The 26,133-nt window shown below is 41.5% G+C and overlaps 1 protein-coding gene across 2 annotated transcripts in view; it reads right to left on the reverse strand.

Moving 5' to 3' along the window:
- tcp11l2 (t-complex 11, testis-specific-like 2) overlaps positions 1-24,393 on the reverse strand; it is a 46,940-nt gene extending 22,547 nt beyond the window's left edge. Inside the window, exons 1-4 of one of the 2 annotated variants that reach the window (XM_060842929.1) lie at positions 24,305-24,393; positions 20,010-20,073; positions 18,054-18,220; positions 13,776-13,908 (exon numbers count right to left, since the gene is read on the reverse strand). In XM_060842929.1, coding sequence (XP_060698912.1) covers positions 13,776-13,908; positions 18,054-18,213 — 293 coding nt within the window. In that variant the 5' untranslated portion in view covers positions 18,214-18,220; positions 20,010-20,073; positions 24,305-24,393. Of the gene's footprint in view, positions 1-13,775; positions 13,909-18,053; positions 18,221-20,009; positions 20,074-23,550; positions 24,167-24,304 lie in introns of those variants that run through there. The other variant, XM_060842928.1, reaches the window with a different exon arrangement.
- Between the last annotated feature and the right edge of the window lie 1,740 nt (positions 24,394-26,133).

Genomic DNA, 26,133 nt, shown 5'->3' on the forward strand with positions numbered 1-26,133 from the left:
ACACGCCAATTGTAAATGGGTGGAGAGAGAGAGTCAGGCACTGTTCCTCTTCCTCTTCCCATCTGCAATAACTGAGAAGCACTGGAGAGTGATTAGGTGATAAAATTGAAGGCAAGCTCAGAAATAATTTCAGATGGCAAATTAAAGAATAAAATTCAGCTAACAGACTGCATTTTGTAGCATTGTTTAGGAAAGATTGCACCGAAAGTTAGAAAAAAAGTTAGTAATAACTCTTTTTAAAAATAAGTAATATTCAACAATGTACATATATCTTTTCTATATGACAAAGTCACACTATGTTCAAGTTTTCACACCACGACACAACAAGCTCGTTTACATTGTAGTAAATAAAAAGAGCTGTTATGTCTCAAAAAAATCTCACAATAGCCATTAAATGGAGAAAACAACCTCATGACGTTGGTAAGAAATTAGGCAGCAAGTATCTATGTAGGCTCTGAAACCAATTTTTAAAAAGAACACTTAAGTGGTGTCCATTGACGACAAACAAGCACAACATTAAGTTTCTTGAATGATGTAGTTGACTTCATTGTCAGTAAAATTCAGTCTTGAGACTTGCAAGGAGTTCTCCTCTATTCAGTCTCCTGTCACCAACTAGTTCAGAATTTGAAAGGTTCAATCGCAGGTCCATACTAAACTAGTAGATAAACTGGCCACAGGTCCAGGGTTCCATAATTTATGGATAGGATTTGTCCATTCACCATTTCTGTATCTTCAATCTATCATCCCAACTCCACGAGCTCTCATCTTGTACATCAACCTTTTGTGTGACACATTAATGAATGCCTTTTGGAAATCCAAATACTGTTTCCACTTTATCTACCCTATTAGTTATACCCTCAACAACCCTACTGTATTTGTTGAACAGGTTGTTCTTTTATAAAACTATGTTAATTTATTCTATGGTGTTTTCTAGTTGCATTGCTAAGACTTCCTTAACAACAGATTCCAGCACTTTTCCAGTGACGAATGCAAGATTAACTGGCCTATTGTTCCATATTTTCTCTCTCCCTCCTTTCTTGAATATCAGTCTTACATTTCCTAACATTCAATCAGCTGGCATCATTTCAGAATCTAGGGAATTTTGGAAAATCATAGCTGTAGACACAGAGCTCTTTTAGAGCTCTATTATATTTACTTTTTCAATATTAATTACCTTCATTCCCTCACTCACATGCATTTACGTCTGATATGTAACTATGTCTTGTGTTGTCAAAACAAAAAATATATATTGGTTGTCTCTGCCTTTTTCTAATTTCCCCTTGATAATTTGTCTTCTTTCTAAAGAAAAAATCAACATTTACTTACCCACTCTTGTCCTTCTAACAAACTTGTACTAAAATCGTACAGCCTTTAAAAAAAGATTCCTGGCCAATTTACTCATTCTATTTCTCCCCTCTCAATTTTGAGGTGGCTCTTTGTTGGTTTCTCAAACATCCTCAAATCCTCAGACTTACTACTATCATTTGCAACATTATGAGCCTCTAATTTTAATCCAGTACTGTCTGTCTTTCCCCTCTTCAGTAGTTTTTGTTTCTCAGTGAAACGCATTTTCATTGAACACAAATTATATTCTTAAATGTTTCCCACTGTATATTTATTACCATCCTTTTAGTCTATTTGCCCAATGAGGGTCAGCCAGCATGTGGTTTTCTTTTTATAGATTTACAAAAAGCTGATCAGGCTTAGCATTTGTTGGCACTGGTTTGCAGATTGTAGCTGATGGTAATGAGTTCGTCACCGTATAAAGTGAGAACAAAGTGAACTTCCATTATATAGATCAAGGTGTAGATTAGTAGTTGTTTTCTTGGTGCTATACTTCTGCAATCTTGGGACACTTTAGGAAATGATTTTGCAGGGCATAAGGAGAAGCTACTGCAGGAGGAGATGGAGAAGAACAACAGTTAAATATACACAAGGACATGGACGGTTTTACACCAGCAATATATTTAACTCAACCCTCTTATGACTTGAACCAATAATTCTGGCAGCACTTCTCTCAATTTCATCATATAAACAAGAGATTCTTTAGCAAAGTCAGCAAGGAGGAAAATGCCACTAATTGTATTTCCTCAGGAGGCAGAAATGACCTAGTTATTCATTTATCTCAAAAAAAAACAAGCAAAAGGTTATTAAACTCTCCGATAAGGACTGTTGTTGTCATCTGGTTTGCCAATCTTTACATGGCAGAAGCTGAGCAACAACTCCGAGACACTTCCTTCCATCTCCCCCTGGATCATGACTCCACCGCTACACATCAAATTGTTGTTTCCAGGACTGTTACTGACCGCATCTCCTCTGGAGACCTCCCCTTCACAGCTTCTCACTTCAAAGTTCAATTCCCTCCTCCAAACCCAAACAGCCTGATTCTATCTTCTTCCCAAATCCACAAACAGGACTGCCCAGGCAGGCCCAATGTTTCAGCCTATTCCTGACCCATTTGAACTTCTTTCTTCCTTTGGCTGCCATTGTCCCATCTTTTCCCTATTTATATTCATGGATCTCCAGATACTTTATGTCAGCTCCATATGTTTCAGTTTCCCTTCTAGTCACCTCCTTGTGGTTCTGTTCGCCGAGCTGGAAGTTTTTGTTGCAAACGTTTCGTCCCCTGGCTAGGCGACATCATCAGTACTCGGGAGCCTCCTGCGAAGCGCTTCTTTGATGTTTCTTACGGTATTTATAGTGGTCTGTCCTTGCCGCTTCCGGGTGTCAGTTTCAGCTGTCCGCTGTAGTGTTTGGTATATTGGGTCCAGGTCATTGTGTTTGTTGATGGAGTTTGTGGATGAATGCCATGCCCCTAGGAATTCCCTGGCTGTTCTCTGTCTGGCTTGCCCTATGATAGTAGTGTTTTCCCAGTCAAATTCATGTTGCTTGTTGTCTGCGTGTGTGGCTACTAGGGATAGCTGGTCGTGTCGTTTCGTGGGTAGTTGATGTTCATGTATGCGGATTGTTAGCTGTCTTCCGGTTTGTCCTATATAGTATTTTGTGCAGTCCTTGCATGGAATTTTGTAAACTACATTAGTTTTGCTCATGTTGGGTATCGGGTCATTTGTTCTAGTGAGTTGTTGTCTGAGCGTGGCTGTTGGTTTGTGTGCCGTTATGAGTCCTAAGGGTCGCAGTAGTCTGGCTGTCAGTTCTGAAACGCTCCTGATGTATGGTAGTGTGGCTAGTCCTTTTGGTTGTGGCATGTCCTCGTTCCGTGGTCTGTCTCTTAGGCATCTGTTGATAAAGTTGCGCGGGTATCCGTTTTTGGCGAATACCTTGTATAGGTGTTCCTCTTCCTCTTTTTGCAGTTCTGGTGTACTGCAGTGTGTTGTGGCTCTTTTGAATAGTGTCCTAATGCAGCTTCGTTTGTGTGTGTTGGGGTGGTTACTTTCATAGTTTAAACTATGACAGAGGAGACACAACAAACAGTGAGACAAACGGTCGTACCTATGATGATAAGAAAAAGACAAACACATAACCTCAACACCAAGGAGAGGGAAGCACTGAAAGCACTAAGAAACGATAAGAACATAATCATACTACCAGCAGATAAAGGCAGAATGACGGTCATCCTAGATAAATCAGATTACATCAAAAAAGCACAACAACTACTCGCAGATACCAACACCTACCAAATGAAGGATTCTGACCCCACACCACACACACTAAGGAATCTACAAAAAAATGGACAGATAACCAAAGCTGACCTACATAGAATGAAACCGGAAAGCAACAACACCCCCAGATTCTATGGACTACCCAAAGTACACAAATCAGAAATCCCACTCAGACCCATAGTATCACTACCAGGGACACCAGCATAAAACTGGCCAAAGAACTACAACAGAAACTGAAACACCTGGTCAGCGGATCCAAACACTCCATACAATCAACACAGGAATTCTTGGACATCATCAGGAATACACACATAGACAAAGAAGAAACCATGATCTCATTCGACGTGACGGCACTGTTCACTTCGATTGACAAAACCCTAGCCAGAGAAACAATAGCCAACCTACTGGACATACAGAACAGAAAACAGGAGGCGGAACCTATCAACAAAGACGGCATACTTAAACTACTGGACTTGTGCCTCACTACACACTTTACATTCAACAATCAGATATACGAACAAATCAATGGAACACCCATGGGATCACCAATCTCGGGACTCATAGCAGAGGCAGTTATGCAAAGGTCAGAACAAACAGCCCTACCACAAATTCAACCCAAACTCTGGGTCAGATATGTCGATGACATGTTTGTAATCATCAAAAACACAGAAATAGAAAAAACACACCGGATCATCAACGCCACACTCACAGGAATCCGATTCATTAGAGAAGAAGAAAAGGATAGCCAACTCCCATTCCTAGACGTGATAGTACAGAGAACACCGAACGGAGAATTCACCACAAGGGTACACAGGAAAACAACACACACAGACCAAGTCCTAAACTAGGAAAGTAACCACCCCAACACACACAAACGAAGCTGCATCAGGACACTATTCAAAAGAGCCACAACACACTGCAGTACACCAGAACTGCAAAAAGAGGAAGAGGAACACCTATACAAGGTATTCGCCAAAAACAGATACCCGCGCAACTTTATCAACAGATGCCTAAGAGACAGACCACGGAACGAGGACATGCCACAACCAAAAGGACTAGCCACACTACCATACATCAGGAGCGTCTCAGAACTGACAGCCAGACTACTGCGACCCTTAGGACTCATAACGGCACACAAACCAACAGCCACGCTCAGACAACAACTCACTAGAACAAATGACCCGATACCCAACATGAGCAAAACTAATGTAGTTTACAAAATACCATGCAAGGACTGCACAAAACACTATGTAGGACAAACAGGAAGACAGCTAACAATCCGCATACATGAACATCAACTACCCACGAAACGACACGACCAGCTATCCCTAGTCGCCACTCACGCAGACAACAAGCAACATGAATTCGACTGGGAAAACACTACTATCATAGGGCAAGCCAGACAGAGAACAGCCAGGGAATTCCTAGAGGCATGGCATTCATCCACAAACTCCATCAACAAACACAATGACCTGGACCCAATATACCAAACGCTCCAGTGGACAGCTGAAACTGACACCCGGAAGCGGCAAGGACAGACCACTATAAATACCGGAAGAAACATCAAAGAAGCGCTTCGCAGGAGGCTCCAGAGTACTGATGATGTCGCCTAGCCAGGGGACGAAACGTTTGCAACAAAAACTTCCAGCTCGGCAAACAGAACCACAACAACGAGCACCCGAGCTACAAATCTTCGCACAAACCTTGAGTCACCTCCTCTTCACATCTATATGTCCATCCCCCATCAGAATGGTCTTGTGGCTCACTGAATCTTCTTTGAAAAAAAGAGATCTGAACACTCTCCATCCACCATCACTATCCTTCACTTGCAGATGTGGTTTCCACTTTTACTTTAATTCATCTAACCTCCAAGTCAAGATTGTTGCTATGGCTACCCACCTGGATCCCAGTTATGCCCATCCCTTTGTGGAGTATGTGGAACATTCATTGCTCCAGTCCTACCGAGACTCCCACCCTCAATTCTTTCACTGAAAAACTGATGATGTTGTCCATGCTGCTTCCTGTTCTTAACTGGAATGGAAAAATTAAAAAGCAGTTTTGCTTCCCAATTTCTATTTCTCCCTAAGCTATAACCAGTCCATCTTTGACTCTTCTCTCTGCATAACTACATTGTTTCCATTTCTGGAGTTAGGTGGTCTACCAACCTCCACTAGAAACCCACTGAATCCCATAGTTACGTTGAGTATGTGTTTTTCACATCCTACTTTCAACAATCACTCCATTCCATTCTCCCAGTTTCTCAGTCTCTGTTGTATTTGTTTCAATGATCCCTCCAACATGCGCTTTTTCCCCTCAATGTGCCCCCTTTATTACACATGAGGAGGCCTTCAGCTGTGTCCAACCTTGTTTCTACACTTCCTCCCTCATCCCCTTTCCTCCTACCAGAATAATTATTGGGTTCCCCTCATCTTCAGCTTCCACGCCATCTGTCACTACATTCAGAAAGGATCATCCTTTGCCATTTTGACCACATCCAGCAGGGTTCCATCACCCAGCACAAAAACGACAGGGAAAGATTTTAAAAGGGTCCTTAGAGGCTAATTATTCACACAAGGGGTGGTGCATGTATGGAATGAGCTGGAAGCGAAAGTGGTGGAGACTGGTACAATTCCAACATTTAAAAAGGCATATGGATGGGTATATAAATAGGAAGGGTTTACAAGGAATGGGCTAAATGCTGGCAAATGGGACTAGATTAATTTAGGAAATCTGGTCAGCATGGATGAGTTGGACCAAAGGGTTTGTTTACATGATGCACATCTCAATAACTGAAAATTATAGTAAAAGGAGAGACAGAAATAAATATTTAAAAAACACTTCCATTGTCAGCACTGTGCAATGACTATTCTCTGTGACACCCTGGTCCATGCCAAACACTTCACCATCCCCTCTGGGCAACTTTCTATGTAATTGCAGAAAGCCATTTCACATTTTTCCTCATATTCTCCAGCCCCAGGAAGACCTTCAGGTGAAGCAGTGATTTACTTGTACTTCCCTCAATCCATTCTACTGTATTCACTGCTCACAATATGGACTCCTCTACACTGGTCAGCCTAAATGCAGATGGAGTGACTACTTTGCAGAACATTTTCATTGTGTCCAGAAGAATTCCCCAACATTCCAGCTACTTGCCAATTCAATAAATCATCTTTCTCCCATGTTAACATGTCCACCTTGGCCTGATGCAGTGTTCCAATGAAGCTTAATGCAAGCTGGGAGAACAAAACCATGTTTTCCACTCAGGCATTTTACAACTTTCAGGCCTCAATATAGAGTTCAACAACTTCAAAAGCTACTTTATATCTTCATTTCTCCTTCAGAACCATTAGCACAGTCTTTTTGCTCTGGGCATCCGCACCATTCATTCCATTCACTGTTTCTCACTTTTTGTCACCAGCCTCTTTCAGTTCAGGAAGAAAACTATCAAACTCAAAAATGTTAAATTACTTTCTTTCTCCACAGATGTTGCTAGACCTGCTGAGTTTCTCTAGTTGTTTTGTTTTTATTACATTTAATTCTGTTGATTGCAGTCTTACAGGCACCCAGCCACGAATCAACAATGTTATAGATGAAGAACTATGTTTAACCACTACAGTCAGAAAGGTCATCAGAAAGAGGAGACATATAATCTTTGGTGTCTGCTGGCTTAGTACCAAGGAATAATTGCTTCTGTGAGCTTCTATAAAAAGGAATGACACCATAGAAGCATCGAAGTCCAACACACCATATTCTTCTTTTAATGTTCTCCTGTAGGAGGAGAGAGTTGAGTCATACAGTGGTTTTAGTACTGAACGGCATAAAAACAGGGAGTTCACAGCTTCAAATTTGTACAATGACAAGTTGTATACGGAATAAATCTGTCAATAATAAACATGGCCTATAGGATTTTCAGCAAAGGGAACCTGTTACATTTACCTGGTCTAGGCTAGAAATGCAAACCCAATTCCACAATATACAAATGACAGTGGTAAAACAATTACTGTAGAAGACAAAGATAAATAGTTGATGGATCTCACTAGTAGCAACCCAAGTACTGATCAATACACAACTCTGACAACATGTTCATTGACATCAGAGAACTGGTGTGCAAGTTCAGACTAAGTCAACAGCCTTATGACAAGGTCAATGTCAACAGTCAATGCCAGGATCCTAAGAGTTGTTCTACTCCAGTTGTAAGATAAATCCAACAAGGTGAGTAAAATGTTATAAAGATCAGTAGGAACCCCCAACATATATTCTGGGCCCCAAGAAGTTTAAGTACCAAATTACAGCAGGCCACAAAGATTCTGGTGCCTAGTAACTTCTATTCTATACCAATCCAGCCTCCTGGATCCATACTCAATGTTAACTGTCAGCTAGAGAAAGCAAGTTGGTAGCTGCTGATGTTCCAATGATATTGTTATCATATGTGATCCCAACTGTGGAGTTGTTAGGATCTTTGAAAACAATCCTATTCAGTTATAGAGTCAGAGAGTCACAGAGATGTACAGCATGGAAACAGACCCTTCGGTTCAACCCACCCATGCCAACCAGATATCCCAATTCAATCTAGTCCTACCTGCCAGCACCTGGCCCATATCCCTCCAAACCTTTCCTATTCATATACCCATCCAAAGGCCTTTTAAATGTTGCAATTGTACCAGCCTCCACCACTTTCTCGGGCAGCTCATTCCATACATGTACCACTCTCTGCATGAAAAAGTTGCCCCTTAGGTCTCTCTATATCTTTCCCCTCTCACCCTAAACCCTCTACTTCTGTACTCCCCAACCTCAGGGAAAAGACTTTGTCTATTTATTATATCCATGCCCCTCATAACATTGTAAGCCTCTATAAGGTCACCCCTCAGCCTCCGATGCTCCCCAGCCTGTTCAGCCTCTCCCTGTAGTTCAGATCCTCCAACCCTGGCAACATCCTTGTCAATCTTTTCTGAACCCTTTCAAGTATCTTTCTGATAGGAAGGAGACCAGAATTGCATGCAATATTCCAACAGTGGCCTAACCCATGTCCTGTACAGCCACAACATGACCTTCCAACTCCTGTACTCAATACTCTGACCAATAAAGGCAAGCATACCAAACGCCTTCTTCACTATTCTATCTACCTGCGACTCCACTTTCAAGGAGCTATGAACCTGCATTCCAAGGTCTCTGTTCGGCAACACTCCCTAGGACTTTTCCATTAATTGTATAAGTCCTGCTAAGTTTTGCTTTCCCAAAATGCAGCACCTCGCATTTATCTGAATTAAACTCCATCTGCCACTTCTCAGCCCATTGGCCCATCTGGTCCAAATCCTGTTGTAATCTGAAATAACCCTTTTCGTTGTCCACTACACCTCCAATTTTGGTATCATCTGCAAACTTACTAACTGTACCTCTTATGCTCACATCCAAATCATTTATGTAAATGACAAAATGTAGAGGGCCCAGCAACAATCCTTATGGCACTCCACTGGTCACAGGCCTCCAGTCTGAAAAACAACCCTCCAACACCACCACCCTCTGTCTTCTACCTTTGAGCCAGTTCTGTATCCAAATGGCTAGTTCTCCCTGTATTCCATGAAATCTAACCTTACTAATCAGTCTCCCATGGGGAACCTTGTCGAACACCTTACTGAAGTCCATACAGATCACATCTACTGCTCTGCCCTCATCAATCTTCTTTGTTACATCTTCAAAAAACTCAATCAAGTTTGTGAGACATGATTTCCCATGCACAAAGCCATGTTGACTATCCCGAATCAGTCCTGCCTTTCCAAATAGATGTACATCCTGTCCTTCAGGATTCCCTCCAACAACTTGCCCACCACCGAGGTCAGGCTCACTGGTCTATAGTTCCCTGGCTTGTCCTTACCACCCTTCTTAAACAGTGGCACCACGTTTGCCAACCTCCAGTCTTGCGGCACCTCACCTGTGACTATCGATGATACAAATATCTCAGCAAGAGGCCCAGCAATCACCTCTCTAGCTTCCCACAGAGTTCTCGGGTACACCTGATCAGGTCCTGGGGATTTATCCACCTTTAACTGTTTCAAGACATCCAGCACTTCCTCCTCTGTAATCTGGACATTTTGCAAAATGTCACCATTTGTTTCCCTACAGTCTATATCTTTCATATCCTTTTCCACAGTAAATACTGATGCAAAATATTAATTTAGTATCTCCCCCATTTTCAGTGACTCCACACAAAGGCCGCCTTGCTCATCCTTGAGGGGCCCTATTCTCTCCCTAGTTACCCTTTTGTCCTTAATATATTTGTAAAACCCCTTTGGATTTTCCTTAATTCTATTTGCCAAAGCTATCTCATGTCCCCGTTTTCACCCGCAGCACGGTGGCACAGTGGTTAGCACTGCTGCCTCACAGCGCCAGAGACCTGGGTTCAATTCCCGCCTCAGGCAACTGACTGTGTGGAGTTTGCACGTTCTCCCCATGTCTGCGTGGGTTTACTCCGGGTGCTCCGGTTTCCTCCCACAGTCCAAAGATGTGCGGGTCAGGTGAATTGGCCATGCTAAATTGCCCATAGTGTTAGGTAAGGGGTAAATGCAGGGGTATGGGTGGGTTGCGCTTCGGCGGGTCGGTGTGGACTTGTTGGGCCGAAGGGCCTGTTTCCACACTGTAAGTAATCTAATCTTTTGCTCTCCTGATTTCCCCCTTAAGTATACTCCTACTTCCTTTATACTCTTTATAGGATTCATTCAATCTATCCTGACTGTACCTGACATATGCTTCCTTCTTTTTCTTAACCAAACCCTCAATTTCTTTAGTCATCCAGCATTCCCTATAACTACCAGCCTTCCCTTTCACCCTGACAGGAATATACTTTCTCTGGATTCTGGTTCTCTCATTTCTGAAGGCTTCCCATTTTACAGCTGTCCCTTTACCTGCGAACATCTGCCTCCAATCAGCTTTTGAAAGTTCTTGCCTAATACCATCAAAATTGGCCTTTCTCCAATTTACTTCAACTTTTAGATCCGGTCTATCCTTTTCCATCACTATTTTAAAACGAATAGAATTATTGTCGCTGGCCCCAAAGTGCTCTCCCACTGACACCTCAGTCACCTGCCCTGCCTTATTTCCCAAGAGTAGGTCAAGTTTTGCACCTTCTCCAGTAGATACATCCACATACTGAATCATAAAATTGTCTTGTACACACTTAAGGAATTCCTCTCCATCTAAGCCTTTAACACTATGGCAGTCCCAGTCTATGTTTGGAAAGTTGAAATCCCCTACCATAATCACCCTATTATTCTTACAATAGCTGAGATCTCCTTACAAGTTTGTTTCTCAATTTCTCTCTGACTATTGGGGGGTCTGTAATACAATCCCAATAAGGTGATCATCCCTTTCTTATTTCTCAGTTCCATCCAAATAACTTCCCTGGATGTATTTCCGGGAATATCCTTCCTTAGCACAGCTGTAATGTTATCCCTTATCAAAAATGCCACTCCCCCTCCTCTTTGGCCTCCCTTTCTATCCTTCCTGTAGAATTAGTATCCTGGAACATTCAGCTGCCAGTCCTGCCCATCCCTGAGCCATGTTTCCGTAATCGCTATGATATCCCAGTCCCATGTTTCTAACCATGTCCTGAGTTCATCTGCCTTGCCTGTTCGGCCCCTTGCATTGAAATAAATGCAGTTTAATTTATTAGTCCTACCTTGTTCCTGCCTGTCCTGACTGTTTGACTCACTTCTGTTCTCAGCTGTACCCATCTCAGATCGATCTCTTTCCTCACTATCTCCCTGAGTCCCACCCCCCACCTTACTAGTTTAAATCCTTCCAAGCAGTTCTAGCAAATTCCCCTGCCAGTATATTAGTCCCCTTCCAATTTAGGTGCAATCCGTCCTTCTTGTACAGGTCACTTCTACCCCAAAAGAGATTCCAATGATCCAAAAAATGTGAATCCTTCTCCCATACACCAGCTCCTCAGCCATGCATTCATCTGCTCTATCCTCCTATTCCTGTCTTCACTAGCTCGTAGCACTGGGAGTAATCCAGATATTACTACCCTTGAGGACCTCCTTTTTAAAATTCTACCTAACTCTCCGTAAACTCCCTTCAGAGTCTCAACCTTTTCCCTTCCAATGTTGTTGGGTCCTATGTGGACAATGACCCTCTGCTGGCCCCTCTCCCCCATGAGAACATTCTGCTCCCTCTCTGAGACATCCTTGATCCTGGCACACAATTCTGCTTTTTCTCTGCTGGACACAAGAAACATCTGTCTGTACCTCGGACTACAGAATCCCCTAACACAATTGATCTCTTGGAACCCGATGTACCCCTCGTTGCATTAGAGCCAATCTCAATACCAGAAACTTGGCTGTTTGTGCTACGTTCCCCTGAGAATCTATCACCCCTACATTTTCCAAAACAGCATACCTGTTTGAAATGGGCATATCCACAAAAGACTTCTGCTCTAGCTGCCTACCTCCCTTACCCTTCCTGGAGTTAACCCATCTGTGTGACTGTATCTGAGACTTTCCCCCTTTCTATAACTGCCATCCATTACATACTGTAGCTGTTGCAAATTCCTCATCGCTTCTATTTGGTAGATAGCACATACTTGTGGCGAAAAGGTAATTTTTGGGTGCAGTGATCAAGAAACCGATCAAACATTTGTCCTGGATTATATTAAGCTACAGGTGTTTTGACATCTTCCACCTCAGCAAGTGAGGAGAATTCTATACTATTTCTGGTTTGTACCTTGTACATTGTTAAGAGGGTTTTTTTTTGGAGACTAACACATGAGCCAATCAGAAATATCCACCCTCTATCCTGTCTTGAAACCGTAATAATATGGATGGCCTGATCTGAATTGCCTTCATGCTCAAGGAAAAAAAAAGGTTTAAACTCAAAACCTGTATTTTGATTTTGATATTTTTGGCTCAAATTGTAATAGTTACATGTTTGACCTTTTGCAAATCTGAATTTCTTTTTCACAGATAGCGAGGGCGAGAGAGAGAGAGAGAGAGAAATAAACCCAAACAGTATATTCAATTCTGATTTTAGCTGAATTGCATCATAGAGAAAGCTAAACTTAAGTCAAAATGGTATTCTAATACATGCTGTTGGGTTTAAACACTTGTGCTCAATCCTGTTAAAAAGCCACATCAATAAAACAAAATGGGATCCGTTAGGGTTAAAGAAAGAGAGCAGTACTTAAAAACCAAAATATTTACCAGTCAACTTTAAATCAAGTAACATTTTAACTTTGCCAGGTTTTTTTTGGAAGGAATTCTGCCTGATAATTTTACACTGCACTAGAGCTAGGCTCCCAGTGGTATAACTTGTGTTGTTGGTTGCAAGCTAAATGCAAAAAATTTAAATGATGCCCTCAACTTGATTGCTAGACACAAAACCACCAGCACATTGCTGCGTTTGAGAATGAAACTAGTTGCACCACACCCGCACATTTGGCAACTGGTTGCAGTCATTATCTCCAAACTATTGAGACACAAATCATTTCCATCATCTAATTTTTGGACTGAAAATATCATCTCATCACAAGATTGTGAGTAACATATTCTTAAAGGATTGGATATGCTTAACATTTCAATTATGTATTATTTCATGCCCTCTGAAGAAAACATTCACGTTCAAAACTGAAAATATGAATTTGGCCATTTTGACTTGGAGTGCAATGCTCCATCTATTAACCATTTACAATTTTACATGTAATCACTAGGTAATGACAAAGTAGAAACAGGACATTAAAAACAGCTCTTCTATGAATAGAAATGCATTTCCATCTTAAAACAGTCTTGGATCAACTGAAAAGTTGATTTCATACCACTCCCCGCCTGTGTTCTAATTTACTTTGCAAAGGAGAAAACAAAATCAGAGAAATATTCACTTAAGTTTTATTGCACTTTCAAATTTAAAAAATAAGAAGTCTGATTTTATTTTTGAAAGAGATTAGTGCAAACAAATAGGTAGTGCATCCACTAAGCAACATTGTGAGCAGCATTTAGACACAAGTTAGCTGCATGTGAAAAGCTGAAATCAATACTGACAAAGCCAGCAGGTCAAATCTAGAAGATGAAAGATCTCTAACTGGTCCCATTTGAATTATATTGCAGATAGCTGAAGACATTTACATGCCCATTATCCCAGTTTATGAAAATAAGCAACTTTATTTACCTTTGAGGAGGAAGATCAATTTGCTTCATCTGAAAGTTGCTATTCATAACTATTTCATGAACCAGAGACATATTTGACAACCCTTTTGCAGTCTCCATTAGGACATCAAAAGAACCCGTTTTAGGAGGACTTGCTGCAGTGATAAAAAAAACAAACTATAACAATCCAGACTCAGAAAAATCTTCAGTTGCATATTTCAACTATTTGTATTTACCATTTGTGAAGGAAAACCCATCTTATTCCACTGTTGCCATCCATAATGTAAAATTTGCCATTAAAACTTGGTAAGGAACAAAGTGTGGGAACACATATCAGACATGATATGGACTTATTGATTTTCTCCTTCCAAAGTTCGTGCTATCTTTGTCTACCATGTGCAACATGTCCAAGAATAGACTTCACAGATCAATTTTCATTCTTCCCATGTTCTTCAGTTTCTCAAAATTCCATTCCTACTCACCACAGCAATGACATATTATAAGTTGCTCGCTGAACTGGGCAGGTTTGCTTTAAGACATTTCGTCATCATGCTCGGTAAAATCATCAGTGAGCCTCCAGTGAAGCGCTGGTGTTCTGTCCCACTTTCTATGTGTATGTCTTGGTTTCCTAAGGTGGGTGATATCATTTTTGGTAAATGGGGTCCAAATCGATGTGTTTATGGAGGGATTTCCAGGCCTCTAGGAATTTCTGTGCGTGTCTCTGTTTAGCTTGTCCTAGGTTGGATGTGTTGGCCCAGTTGAAGTGGTGTTCTTCTTTATCTGTATGTAATATTAGTGATAGTGGGTCATGTCTTTTGGTGGCTAGTTGGTGTTTGTATATCCTGGTGGCTAGTTTTCTGCCTGTCTTTCTGATGTAAATGTTTGTTACAGTCTTTGCATGGTATTTTGTAAATGACATTTTTTTTTTGGTTGTTGGTATAGGGTCCTTTAGGCTCATCAGTAGCTGTTTCATGGTGTTGTTAGGTTTGTGGGCTACCATGATGCCAAGGGGTTGGAGTGGTCTGGTAGTATCTCCGAGATGTCTTTGACATATGGTAGTGTGGTTAGAGTTTCTGGGTGTGTTCTCTACTTATTTGGGCTTATTGTTGTGATACAATACTCTCAGAAACTCGAGCCACACCACCATAAGTCAAAGACATTTCTGAGATGACTACCAGACTACTCCAATCCATTGGCATCATGGTAGCTCACAAACAGCTACTGATGAACCTAAAGGACCGTAGACCAACAACCAGCAAAACAAATGTCATTTACAAAATACCATGCAAGGACTATAACAAGCACTACATTGGACAGACAGAAAACTAGCCACCAGGATACATGAACACCAACTAGCCACCAAATGACACAACCTACTATCACTAGTATCCTTACATACAGACAAAGAAGGACACCACTTCGCCTGGGACAACACATCCATCCTAGGACAGGCTAAACAGAGACATGCACAGGAATTCCTGGAGGACGTGCATTCAAACCAGACCTCCATCACTAAACACATCGATTTGGACCCCATTTACCAAACTCAGAGAAAAAAATTGATATAACCCACCTTAAGAGACCAGGGCACAGAAATAGAAAGCAGGACAGGATATCAATGCTTCATCGGAGACTCAATCATGTTACCTAGCATGGTGACGAAACATCTGAAAACAAACCTACCAGGTCAGTGAGCAAACTTACAACCTGAAACTCAACCTGAGTTACAAATTATCTCAAAAATCACAAACAGCAATGACATTTTTAGATTTATGACTAAATACTCATCTACCCTATCTAAAACAATAAGGTGTGATAGTAGAATGAGTTAGAAAAAAAATCACATTTTTGTAACAGGTATCTGAATCCCACACAATTGGGTGGATCTGCAGCCTGTAAGGCTCCCAGGTTAAATTAATATTAGGAAATAGCTCTGTTCCTGACTGCCAACTATCCATGTCAGAAAACTAGTCTCAATTACATAAAAGGAATATTATTCAAAAAAGGAAAATAAAGGTCTCATTGATAGTAGAAATAGTTCTCCCAGAAGAGTATAGGGTATCCCTGCGAAGTTAAGATTAAAGCATTCTTAGCTGAGATAACAGGCACCTCATTTTTTTAATTTGACTTACACTGAAAAAGTGCAAGATTTGGATATTCCTCATATTGAGCAGAAGAAGAAATTATCCACTCAAAAGACTGGACACGATCAAAACTTCAGGCATTTAATGTTCTGACAACAGTGCCAAAGCCCAAACAAATTATATTGAATGAAAAGGTAATTTGAAATTAAAATCCTCTTTGAATTCCAATTTGGCTCAAATCTGATAATTGATCATATTCCCAAATTAACAGTACAGAGCAGGCAATTCTCTTCATATCTAGTAAGAAATTACAGCAGCACTTCAAATTTATGAGGCCCCTGCAACATTCTATACCAAGACAGAAACTGTTTTATTTCTTCTTGTACAGAATAGTTAAGTAACTGGAGGATGTCCACAGGAGAACATAAACATTAGGCCCTAATAAAAACAACCTTGCATTTTATTTTATATCTGTGTGTGCATTTTTGAAAAATATGCCTAGTTACTATCCGAATCAATGATGTGGTAGACAACATCAACTACATGTAGTCATGTCTTTCAAAATGCACTGCTCTAAGGTAACTACCATCACAGGGATCTTATGGTGCAGTGATAGTGTCCCTACGTTCCCAGGTTCAAGGTTCACTGCTCTGGAGATATGTAATAACATCTGTAAAAGATTGATAAGTTTTTTTTAAAAAAACCTCTCCATTTATGAGTCAAGAGAGAATTAGATAACTTTAGACAGACTTGAAGAAATACTGGGTTCTCTTCAGTATGAGAATTCCATAACAATGACCTTCGGCCATGTTGGTCATTGAAATCTGAATACTGTTCAGTGACAAACATCTAGGACCTTGAAATAAAACAAAATTCAGAAAAAGCTCAACATGTCAGGCAGCACCTGTTCAGGGAAAAACAGGGTTAACATTTCAGGTCAATGACCTTTTATCGTTCATATATTCCCCTTGTTACAGATGCTGTTTGATTTGCTGAGTGTGTCCAGCATTTTCTGTTGTCATTCTGATTTCAGCAGCAGCGGTATTTTGCTTTTGCATTCAGTTTCTTTAGCTACCTATACTGGGATAATTAAGTGGTGAAAATTGCAGAAGATAACAGATAAAGATTACAATTTGCAATATTACTGTTCCCTTAACCCATATGAATCCTATGACACTAGTTGGCATTTTAGAGAAGAAATTAGATAAAATTCTTCAGATTTCAAAACCATTCAGAAACATATAGACTAATTGATGCAAACAGAGTAGTCCAATGGCTAAAACGTACAGGCATGCAATCCGACTGCTTTCTATTGCACTTATATGGCACGGTGGCTCAGTGGTTAGCACTGCTGCCTCACAGCACCAGGGCCCCAAGTTCAACTCCAGCCTTGGGTGACTGTCTGTGTGGAATTTGCACATTCTCCTAGTGTCTGCGCGGGTTTCCTCCCACAGTCCAAAGATGTGCAGGTCAGGTGAATTGACATGCTAAATTGCCCATAGTGTTAGGTGCATTAGTCAGAGGGAAATGGGTCTGGGGGGGTTACTCTTCGGATGGTCAGTGTGGACTTGTTGGACTGAAAGACCTATTTCCACACTGTAGGGAATCTAATCTAATCTAACACCATAAGAAATAAGAACAGGAGTAGGTGGCCAGCACCTCAAGCCTGCTGCACCATTCAGTAGAATCATTGCTGATCTAACATTCCTCACATCCACTTCCCTGCCTTTAGCAGTAACCCTAGACACTTGATTAGTAGAGGGAATCAATTTGTCTCAGCTTTAAATATACAGAAGAATTCTGCTTCCACAGCTCTCTGTGGCAAGGAGTTTCAAAGACTCTCCACCCTCAGAGAGGAAATTCCTCCTTATCCTAGTCTTAAATTGAGACCCCTTAATTTGGAGACTATGCCCTTTGGTCCTAGACTCTCCCATGAGGGAAAACATCTTCTCAACATTTACCCTGTCAGGACTTTTAAGAATTCTATATGCTTCAAAGAAATTACTTCGCATTCTTCTAAATTCCAGTGAGCTGAGTCCCAACCTGTTTAGCCTTGTATGTTGAAAAAAACTTGGTAAATGGACACCAACTACTAATTACTTAAAGTAAATATTAGGTGCTTCTTGCACAATAAATTAATACAAGTTTGCATTTAACCAAGTAATCATAGAATACATTTTGCAATTATTTTTAAAATGTTGGGATCAAAGACGTACAGGCTGGAGAGCTGGGTTTGCTGGAAGAATCACTACTGAAACTTTGTCGAGCATATTCATAATCACTGGAAGAGTTGACACTATCAGACCGCTCACAAGAGTCAGTGTCACTATTCAATGATTCATCATTCAAGGAATGTTTCTCATTACTGAAAGGCATCTTCTCACTGTAAAAACAAAATGAGCTAACATTGAAATTCATTACTTAAAACTGTTCATGGGCAATTTAGATCCATATTTAACACTTTTAATAGGGATTTTTAAAAATAAGTTGGAAAAAGTGATAAGCATTTGAAATAATATAGAGGAGTTTAACATAGAGTGGTAGGACAAAAAAATGCAAAGTGTTACTTGGTCCTCAGGTAAAATATTAGCTTACTTTATGCAGAAGAGTTAGTAGACTTCTAAAATCTAAACAAATTAAATGTGTGAATAGACATGACCAGTATACAAGCAGTGTGAAGCATTGCAGAAGTCTGACCAAATTATACCAAGTCAGACGGCAAGTAAAATTATACTTTTCTTGATAAAATAAAAATTGACTTCCTGAGATAGTGTAGAAAACAAAGCACTTCTTTGTGGAACATTACATGAATTGCAGTAGTTAGCCAACACGGCAGCTCAGTGTTTAGCACTGTTGCCTCACAGCGCCAGGGACCTGGGTTCAATTCCACCCTCAGGTTAGAGAGAGAGCGAGCGAGTGTGTGTGTGTGTGTGTGTGTGTAGGTTACACATTTTCCCCGTGTCTGTGTGCTCCAGTTTCTTCCCACAATCACAAAGACGTGCAGGTCAGGTGAATTGGCCGCGCTAAATTGCCCATAGAGGTAGATGAATTAATCAGAGGGAAAATGGGTCTGGGTGGGTTACTCTTTGGAGGGTCAGTGTGGACTTGTAGGTCCGAAGGGCCCTTTTCATACTGTAGGGAATCTAATCAAACACTGTATATAGGTCAATTCATGATGGTCATAAATGGCTAAGGTGCTAGTGACTCATGTACTAAGAACAAATTGGGTTTTTCCTATCTCCCCATCTATTCATTTCCATTTACAGCACTGCATATACATGTGTTGTCTGTCATTCCTTCCCCTACTACACCCCATCCCATGACTTTCAATTTTTCTTCATTTTGAATAGCAGTCCTAGCTAATTTTAATTTAAAAGCCATAATCTAATAAATTAGAAAAAACCTCATCTGTGACAATGGGGTGACAGTAGTGAAGGTATTCTCATTCCTGCCATTTGATAGTTTCAGCGTATTCCCCCCATTTCATAGTACAGCATAGTCAGAACTTATTAACACTTGCAGGCTTGCTTCTTATATACATAACATGAGAATAAGAAGGTTGATCATCAGTTTGACCCAAGCATCACTACATTTTTCCCCTCCACAATAGGCCTGTGACAGCTGTTGTTTGTCTCAGTTTAGACTATTACGAATGGGACCAAAGGAAGCAGCCAGCAAAATGTCAGAACTGAAGAGAGATCTAAACATGGTGAACAGGTGAAAGCATGCATTTGTCACTATCCATATTCTTCATTACAACATTGGAAGGTCCTTGGGGCTGGACCAATTATTTTAAACTTTTCCCTTTTGAAAAGTACCCAAAAGAACTAATTGTGACAGGATTTTTTAATGCACTAAGCAGTTAAGGTTGGAATGCACTGTATGTATATCGCAGTGACAAATTTAATCGTGACTTTCAAGAGGAAATTGGATAAGAACGTAAAATAAAACAAATGCAGGGTTGCAGGAAGAGAACTCAGGTGAGGCTAACAGAATTGCAAAAAAGCTGGCATCAGTTCATTAGGCTGAATAGCTTCCTTTTGTGCTCTACCTATTCTGTGGTTTATCTATTCAATGAAGGATGCTACATGCCAAATGGAGAAATAAAGAAGTTATTTTAGCTAATACTGGTCCCTTTTTCCTGTTTGTTCCAGAATGAAAATAATGCTTACCTTTCAAGTTTAGCAGCTTTACAACAGAATAGCAAATCAGTTAAGTGCCTGAATTGAAGTACACCTTAAAAATAAACATAAAATTAATCAAAATACTAAGCCTTTAAAATGAAAATAAATCATATTTGACCATATGAATACAAGAGCACAAAACACAGGAATTGCTAGTGGACATACAGACCATGAATAAAATCACAGATGATATAATCTTGGCCTCAAATCCATTTTTCTATTTGTTTCTAATCATCCTTGTCTCCCCTATCATTTAAGAATTTATCTCAGAAGACTGGAGGCTGGCTAACATGGTGCCACCATTTAAGAAAAGGGGTAAGAAAACGCCAAGGATATATCAACCAATGAGCCTGACATTGGTAGTAGGCAGGTTGTTGGAGGGAATCCTGAAGAACAAGATGTACATGTACTTGGAAAGGCAAGGACTGATTAGGGATAGGCAGCCTGGCCTTGTGCATGGGAAATCGTGTCTCATGAACTTGATTGAGTTTTTTGAAGAAGCAACGAAGAGAATTGATATGAGCAGAGTGGTGGACATGATCTATATGGGCTTCAGTTAAGCGTTCGACAAGGTTTCTCATGGGAGACTGGTTAGCAAGGTTAGATCTCATGGAGTACAGGAAGAACTAGCCATTTGATATGGAACTGGCTCGAAGGTAGAAGACAGAGGGTGTGGTGAAAGGTTGCTTTTCAGACTGGAGGCCTCTGACCAGAAGAGTGCAACAAGGATCGGTATTTGGTCCACAATCTTTCATCATTGAAAGAAATCGTTTGGATGTGAACATAGGAGATATAGTTAGTAAATTTGCAGATGACATCAAAATTAGAGATATAGTGGACAGCGAAAAAGGTTGCCTCAGAGTACAATGGGATCTTGATCAGATGGGCCAATGGACTGAGGAGTGGCAGATAGAGTTTAATTTATATAAATGCGAGGCACTGCCTTTTGGGAAAGCAAATCTTAGCAGAACATAATGGTAAGGTCCTGGTAGTGTTGCTGAACAGAGAGACCTTGGAGTGCAGATTCATAGTTCCTTGAAAGTGGAGTCGCAGGTAGATAGGATAGTGAAGGTGGCGTTTGGTATGCTTTCATTTATTTATCAGGCATTGAGTTTAGGAGTTAGGAGGTCATGTCATGTGCAGCCGCAACATTGATTAGGCCACTTTTGGAATACTGCATGCAATTCTGGACACCGTGAAACTTGAAAAGGTTCAGAAAAGACTTACAAGGATGTTGCCAGGGTTGGAGGATTTGAGCTATAGGGAGAGACCTCATAGGCTGGGACTGTTTCTTTCTGGAGCGCCAGAGACTGAGTGATCTTATAGAGGTTTATAAAATCATGGAGGGCATGGATAGGATCGTCTTTTCCTTGGGGTAGGGGAGTTCAGAACTAGGCAACATAGGTTTAGGGTGAGAGGGGAAAGATTCAAAATGGACTGAAGGGGCAACTTCTTCATGCAGAGGATAGTGTGCGTATGGAATGAGCTGCCAGTAGAAGTGTTGGAGGCTGATACAATTACAGCATTTAAAAGGCTTGTGGATGGGTATATGAACAGGAAGGGTTCAAAGGGATATGGGCCAAGTGCTGGCAAATGGGACTAGATTAGGTTAGGGTATCTGGTTAGATTCAACTGTGGTAGCTGTGCACCAGCTGGTAGAATTCTTTTCTCTGGGTCTGAGGTTAGTGTGTTCAAGTGATACTCTAGGACCTATGCATAAACATACAGGTCAGACCTTCCACTGCATACTGATGGAGTTTTAGATGCAACAATGAAAAAGTGAAGCCCCATCTGCCCTCTCAGGTGGACATAAGAGATTCCAAGATATTATTTAAAGGAACAGCAGGGAATTATTCTTGGTGTCCTGGCCAATATTTATTCCTCAAACAATACTAAAAAATTGATTGTCCAGTTAATAGCACATTTGTGTTTGTAGCAGCTTGCTGTGTGCAAATTGGTTGTAACATTTCTGAAAAGACAGCTAATTTACGTACTTCTGAAATGCTGTCAATTACTTTGGGACCAACAGATTGTAAAGTATGGTTTATAATTCTAGCTTTTATTTTTAAAATTATGTAAATTCTGACTTATACAAAAACAGTTTAAACGATAACACAAGATAGATGCTATCTCCCTTCAGACTCTGTCTCCATCAAGCCGAGCTCTTAATTAAGAGAGTGTGTGTATATTTTATGTTGTTTGGTGTTCTAAACATTAAATACCCACCAGTTTCAAATACTATACTGCAGTACGATTCACAAATACAAGTCAGTGCATGATATTTAGCGTCAGCTCACTATTTTCCAAGAGCAAATCAGATTGTGCCCACAAATGCAACCATACAGACATTGTAGCTATGTCCACTGGAGATCAGTATATTTCCAAATCAGGACATCAAGAATAAACATAAATCAAGACCCTGTCAATCTTTCACTGGCTAACGTGAGAATAAAAAGGAATGGTATGATCTTTACTGCTGCCCCAATGAACAGAGTTTAGGAAGTAATGATGAAATCAAGAGATGCAGTTTGAAATCCTTCAGATCTTCTGATTTTTACCATATATTTTAGGAGGTTATTGAGAAACTATTCATCTCATACGTCAAGGTCAACAATTTTGAATAACAGATTTTACATGCAGGTGATGATAAAAGATCAACACATTTAAAAAGGGAACAGTTTACTCTTCCATTCTTGGGAATATCAGGCTAGTGTTCAAATGTTCCTGAGTAAGCTTAAAGCACATTAAAACAAACATGCCTATGAATACTCATTACACAATATCCCCCCAAAAATTCTGAACGCCAGTCTTTTCACTGTGCCTCTCGTCTCTAGTCATTTTAATTATAAAACATTGTCGAATGCATGTTTACAGTATTATTCGCTCCAGTTGATTTAATGGTACAGAATAAACATAGTATAAATAAACGAGGCCAGTCAAATTACACATCTTACATCGGCACGCAACTCTCACCATTATTGATGCCTATATTTACATATTTAACTGCGGAAGAAAATGTCATTTTATAATTTGACCTTCCCCCTAGTGAAAGCTAGAGTACCGCCACTGGCAGAACTATGCTATTGCAAGACATTTTATAATAAACAGGATGGGTTTGTAATTGTTATAAATTCCTAAAGACATTATGACTGACTTAAAGATGGGAACAAAGTAATGTTTGTTTAGTGTCGTCTGATCCCCATCGCCCGACCCTCTTTCTCCCAGACAGTACCCTGTGTTCAACCTGAAAAATACACTCAATAGAGAACATGTCCATCTGTAAATTTTACTGAAATTCGACTAACAGCAACATATACGATCACTTCCAAACCCGCGTTAAATTACAAGTTAAAAAGTGACAGTTTTTGGAAGATATATGCTCTTAACGCCAAATAAAACAGCAAACTGCTTTTGCCCACTCAAGCATGACCTCTGGGGTGTAGAATACTCAAAAGAATTTAACTTTAGAAAGCTGCATCTCGGGCCAACACAAACTGCTGCAAAAGCTGAGTGAAGAAAGGAAGCAAACCGGGATTATTGTAGAAAACCTTCGAGTAGCCGGAGGATTGGGAAAGGTCAGTAAAGGGATACAATGTCCTTTCTCTCTGTCTCTTCCTGCAGTCAGTGCAATAACACGGCCGTAGATGGAGAGCTGGATGGAACTGTTTTTTAAAGCTCCTCTTTCCACGTCATGCAAACGCTCATGTGATCGGAGAGAGAGACCATAATAAGCCGGAAAAACACACACACATCAGCAGCACAGTCAGCCTCCACCCAATGCACTTGCGGCGCCAGTGGTAGTGTTCCTCCCTCTGAGCCAGGCGGCCTGAGGTTCAATCTCCACCTGCTCCAGAGGTGTACCGTGACACCTCACCTTCCTCAATCGCTGCACCCAGCAAGGGTCTGGAACCCGATAGCTCGGGGGTTACAGACGGAGCGGCTGGAACGGTGCAGCGCCGGCTTTCGAGTCCGCTTCGGGCAAACCTGAGCCGAGTACACTGGGAACGCCGGGGGTAGGGGGACTCGGATTTAAGGGTCCACTGGCATGGGGGGGGGGGGGCAATAGACACTGCGGGCAAAAAGACACCGAACACTCAGAACGGGGGGGATTCAGGATTAAAGAGTGACACTCAGAATGGGGAGGGGGGGTTTGTGGGATGGGGGCCCCTCCGGCTGCTGCTGCCCTGACTGCCCCCCTCCCGAGTAACAGACATTGGCTGACCCCCCACCCCTGGCTCCCCTCTGCTGGTTGAGCTTTATTCCCCCCACCCAACCCCTCTTACCCTGGCGCGGAGAGGTTTTCACCAGCACCCCCCTACGCCCTCTCTATACAGTGTGTGCTGCAGCTGATGATGATGCTCCTTGCGCCCCCCCCCCCGCGGGGCTCACCCCCTTCCCAATCCCCGCCCCAGGCTACTCCTCTCCTCCTCCCCCCTCCCCCCAGGCGCGGCAGCCCCTGTTTGTTGACGGATGTGACGTGCGGCTGAAGACGTTACATTGTTGCTAGGAGAGGGGGGCCACGTGACGGCCGCCAGCCCCGTCTCCATGGGAACTGACAAACGCTACACACCTCCTCCCCCACCCACGCGCTGAGCTGGCCGCCTGAGCCCATCAGCCTCACATCCCTCTCCGAACCAGCCAGCCCTAACACAATGCCACCGACTGCATCCTCCACCATCTGCCCTTTCGTGAGGACCACTGCCCTCCCGTGACACTGTGGTCCCCTCCTCAGCCACCCCCGTGCACTCCCTTCCCATGTTGTAATCCATCTGCTACATTCTGTGCCTAGGTAACCTATCCCTATCCCTTTGCAGACCTTCTCTTGACAACTTACTTTCCCACATATCTTGGAGACATCGGCAAATTTAAATCTTACACCCTCAATCCCCTCACTCAAAATATTGATTTAGATTATAAGGGGGGGGGGGGGGTCGTCGGCTCAGTTACCTGAATGGCTGGCCTACAATGCAGAGTGATGCAAACAAAGCTGGTACAATTCTCACAGCAGTTATGGTTACCACAAAGGATTCTCCTTCTCAACATCTCCACTCGCTTGAGACATGGTGGCCCTTGGATTCAACCACCAGCAGTCATCCCTCACTTTCTCTCTCTCTCTCTAATATGAGAGCAGCTATATGGTCCATAGAATTAAAGCAACTTTATCTTTAATTGAGGACTCAGCAGTCGTCCCTGAGACATTCCTCTCATTACAGTTTGCCAGCACATAAACTCACGTAATCCTACTCTCTGCTCCTGTTAGCTAATCAAAGCTATTACGCTACACCAATACCACATGCTTTTATTTTGTTTAGCTACCCTTAATGTGGCAGTTTATCAAATGCAATTTACAAATCCAAGTAGAGAATATACACTGGGTTCCCTCCATTCACCATAGACAATACAGGTACTTCATGAAAAACACTTTACTAGATTAATAAAATGTGATTTCCTCTTTCACAAAGTCAAATTGTCTCTGCTTGATCTATGTGATTTTCTAAGAATCCCACTAGAATCTTGTTAATAATGGATCTAACACCTTCCCTGCAACTGACGTTAAGGCTCTCAAATCTATAGTTTACTGCTTTCTGTGACCCTCTTTGGGGTTCTGCTTTTAATTTAGTCCTTTGCTGCTCACACTCCCTCGGCAGAACCTCTTTCCTAGTTATACCTACATTGTTGATGGCTAAGGGGATCTTGACCAGTGCATCCTTCCCCTCCCAGTGAAAGTTTCCCTCTAGTCGAGAGTAGAAATCCCAAATCCTGGCTGTTACTTTTCTATGTAACAGCAGAAAATGTAACACTTATCTTTTCACCTCCTCCCTTACAAGTTGCCTCCAGCTGTCCACCTTCTCATGGCAACTTATGATGAGGAATAAATGCTGGCCCAGTCAGTGATGCCCACATTCCACATGAATAAATAAAAAGTGAAACAATGCTTGTTTATATTTCTTCTAATGTAGCACATTGGATTTGCAGTTCAGGATGTACTCTACACTGTCCTCTACACTAGGGGAACTGAACGTAATCAAAAAGGGTGGTGTTAGAAAAGGACAGCAGGTCAGGCAGCATCTGAAGAGCAGGAGAATCGATGTTTTGGGCAGAAGCCCTTGAT

The sequence above is a fragment of the Hemiscyllium ocellatum genome, chromosome 23 (genome assembly GCF_020745735.1).
Source record: "Hemiscyllium ocellatum isolate sHemOce1 chromosome 23, sHemOce1.pat.X.cur, whole genome shotgun sequence".
NCBI classification, from domain to species: domain Eukaryota; kingdom Metazoa; phylum Chordata; class Chondrichthyes; order Orectolobiformes; family Hemiscylliidae; genus Hemiscyllium; species Hemiscyllium ocellatum.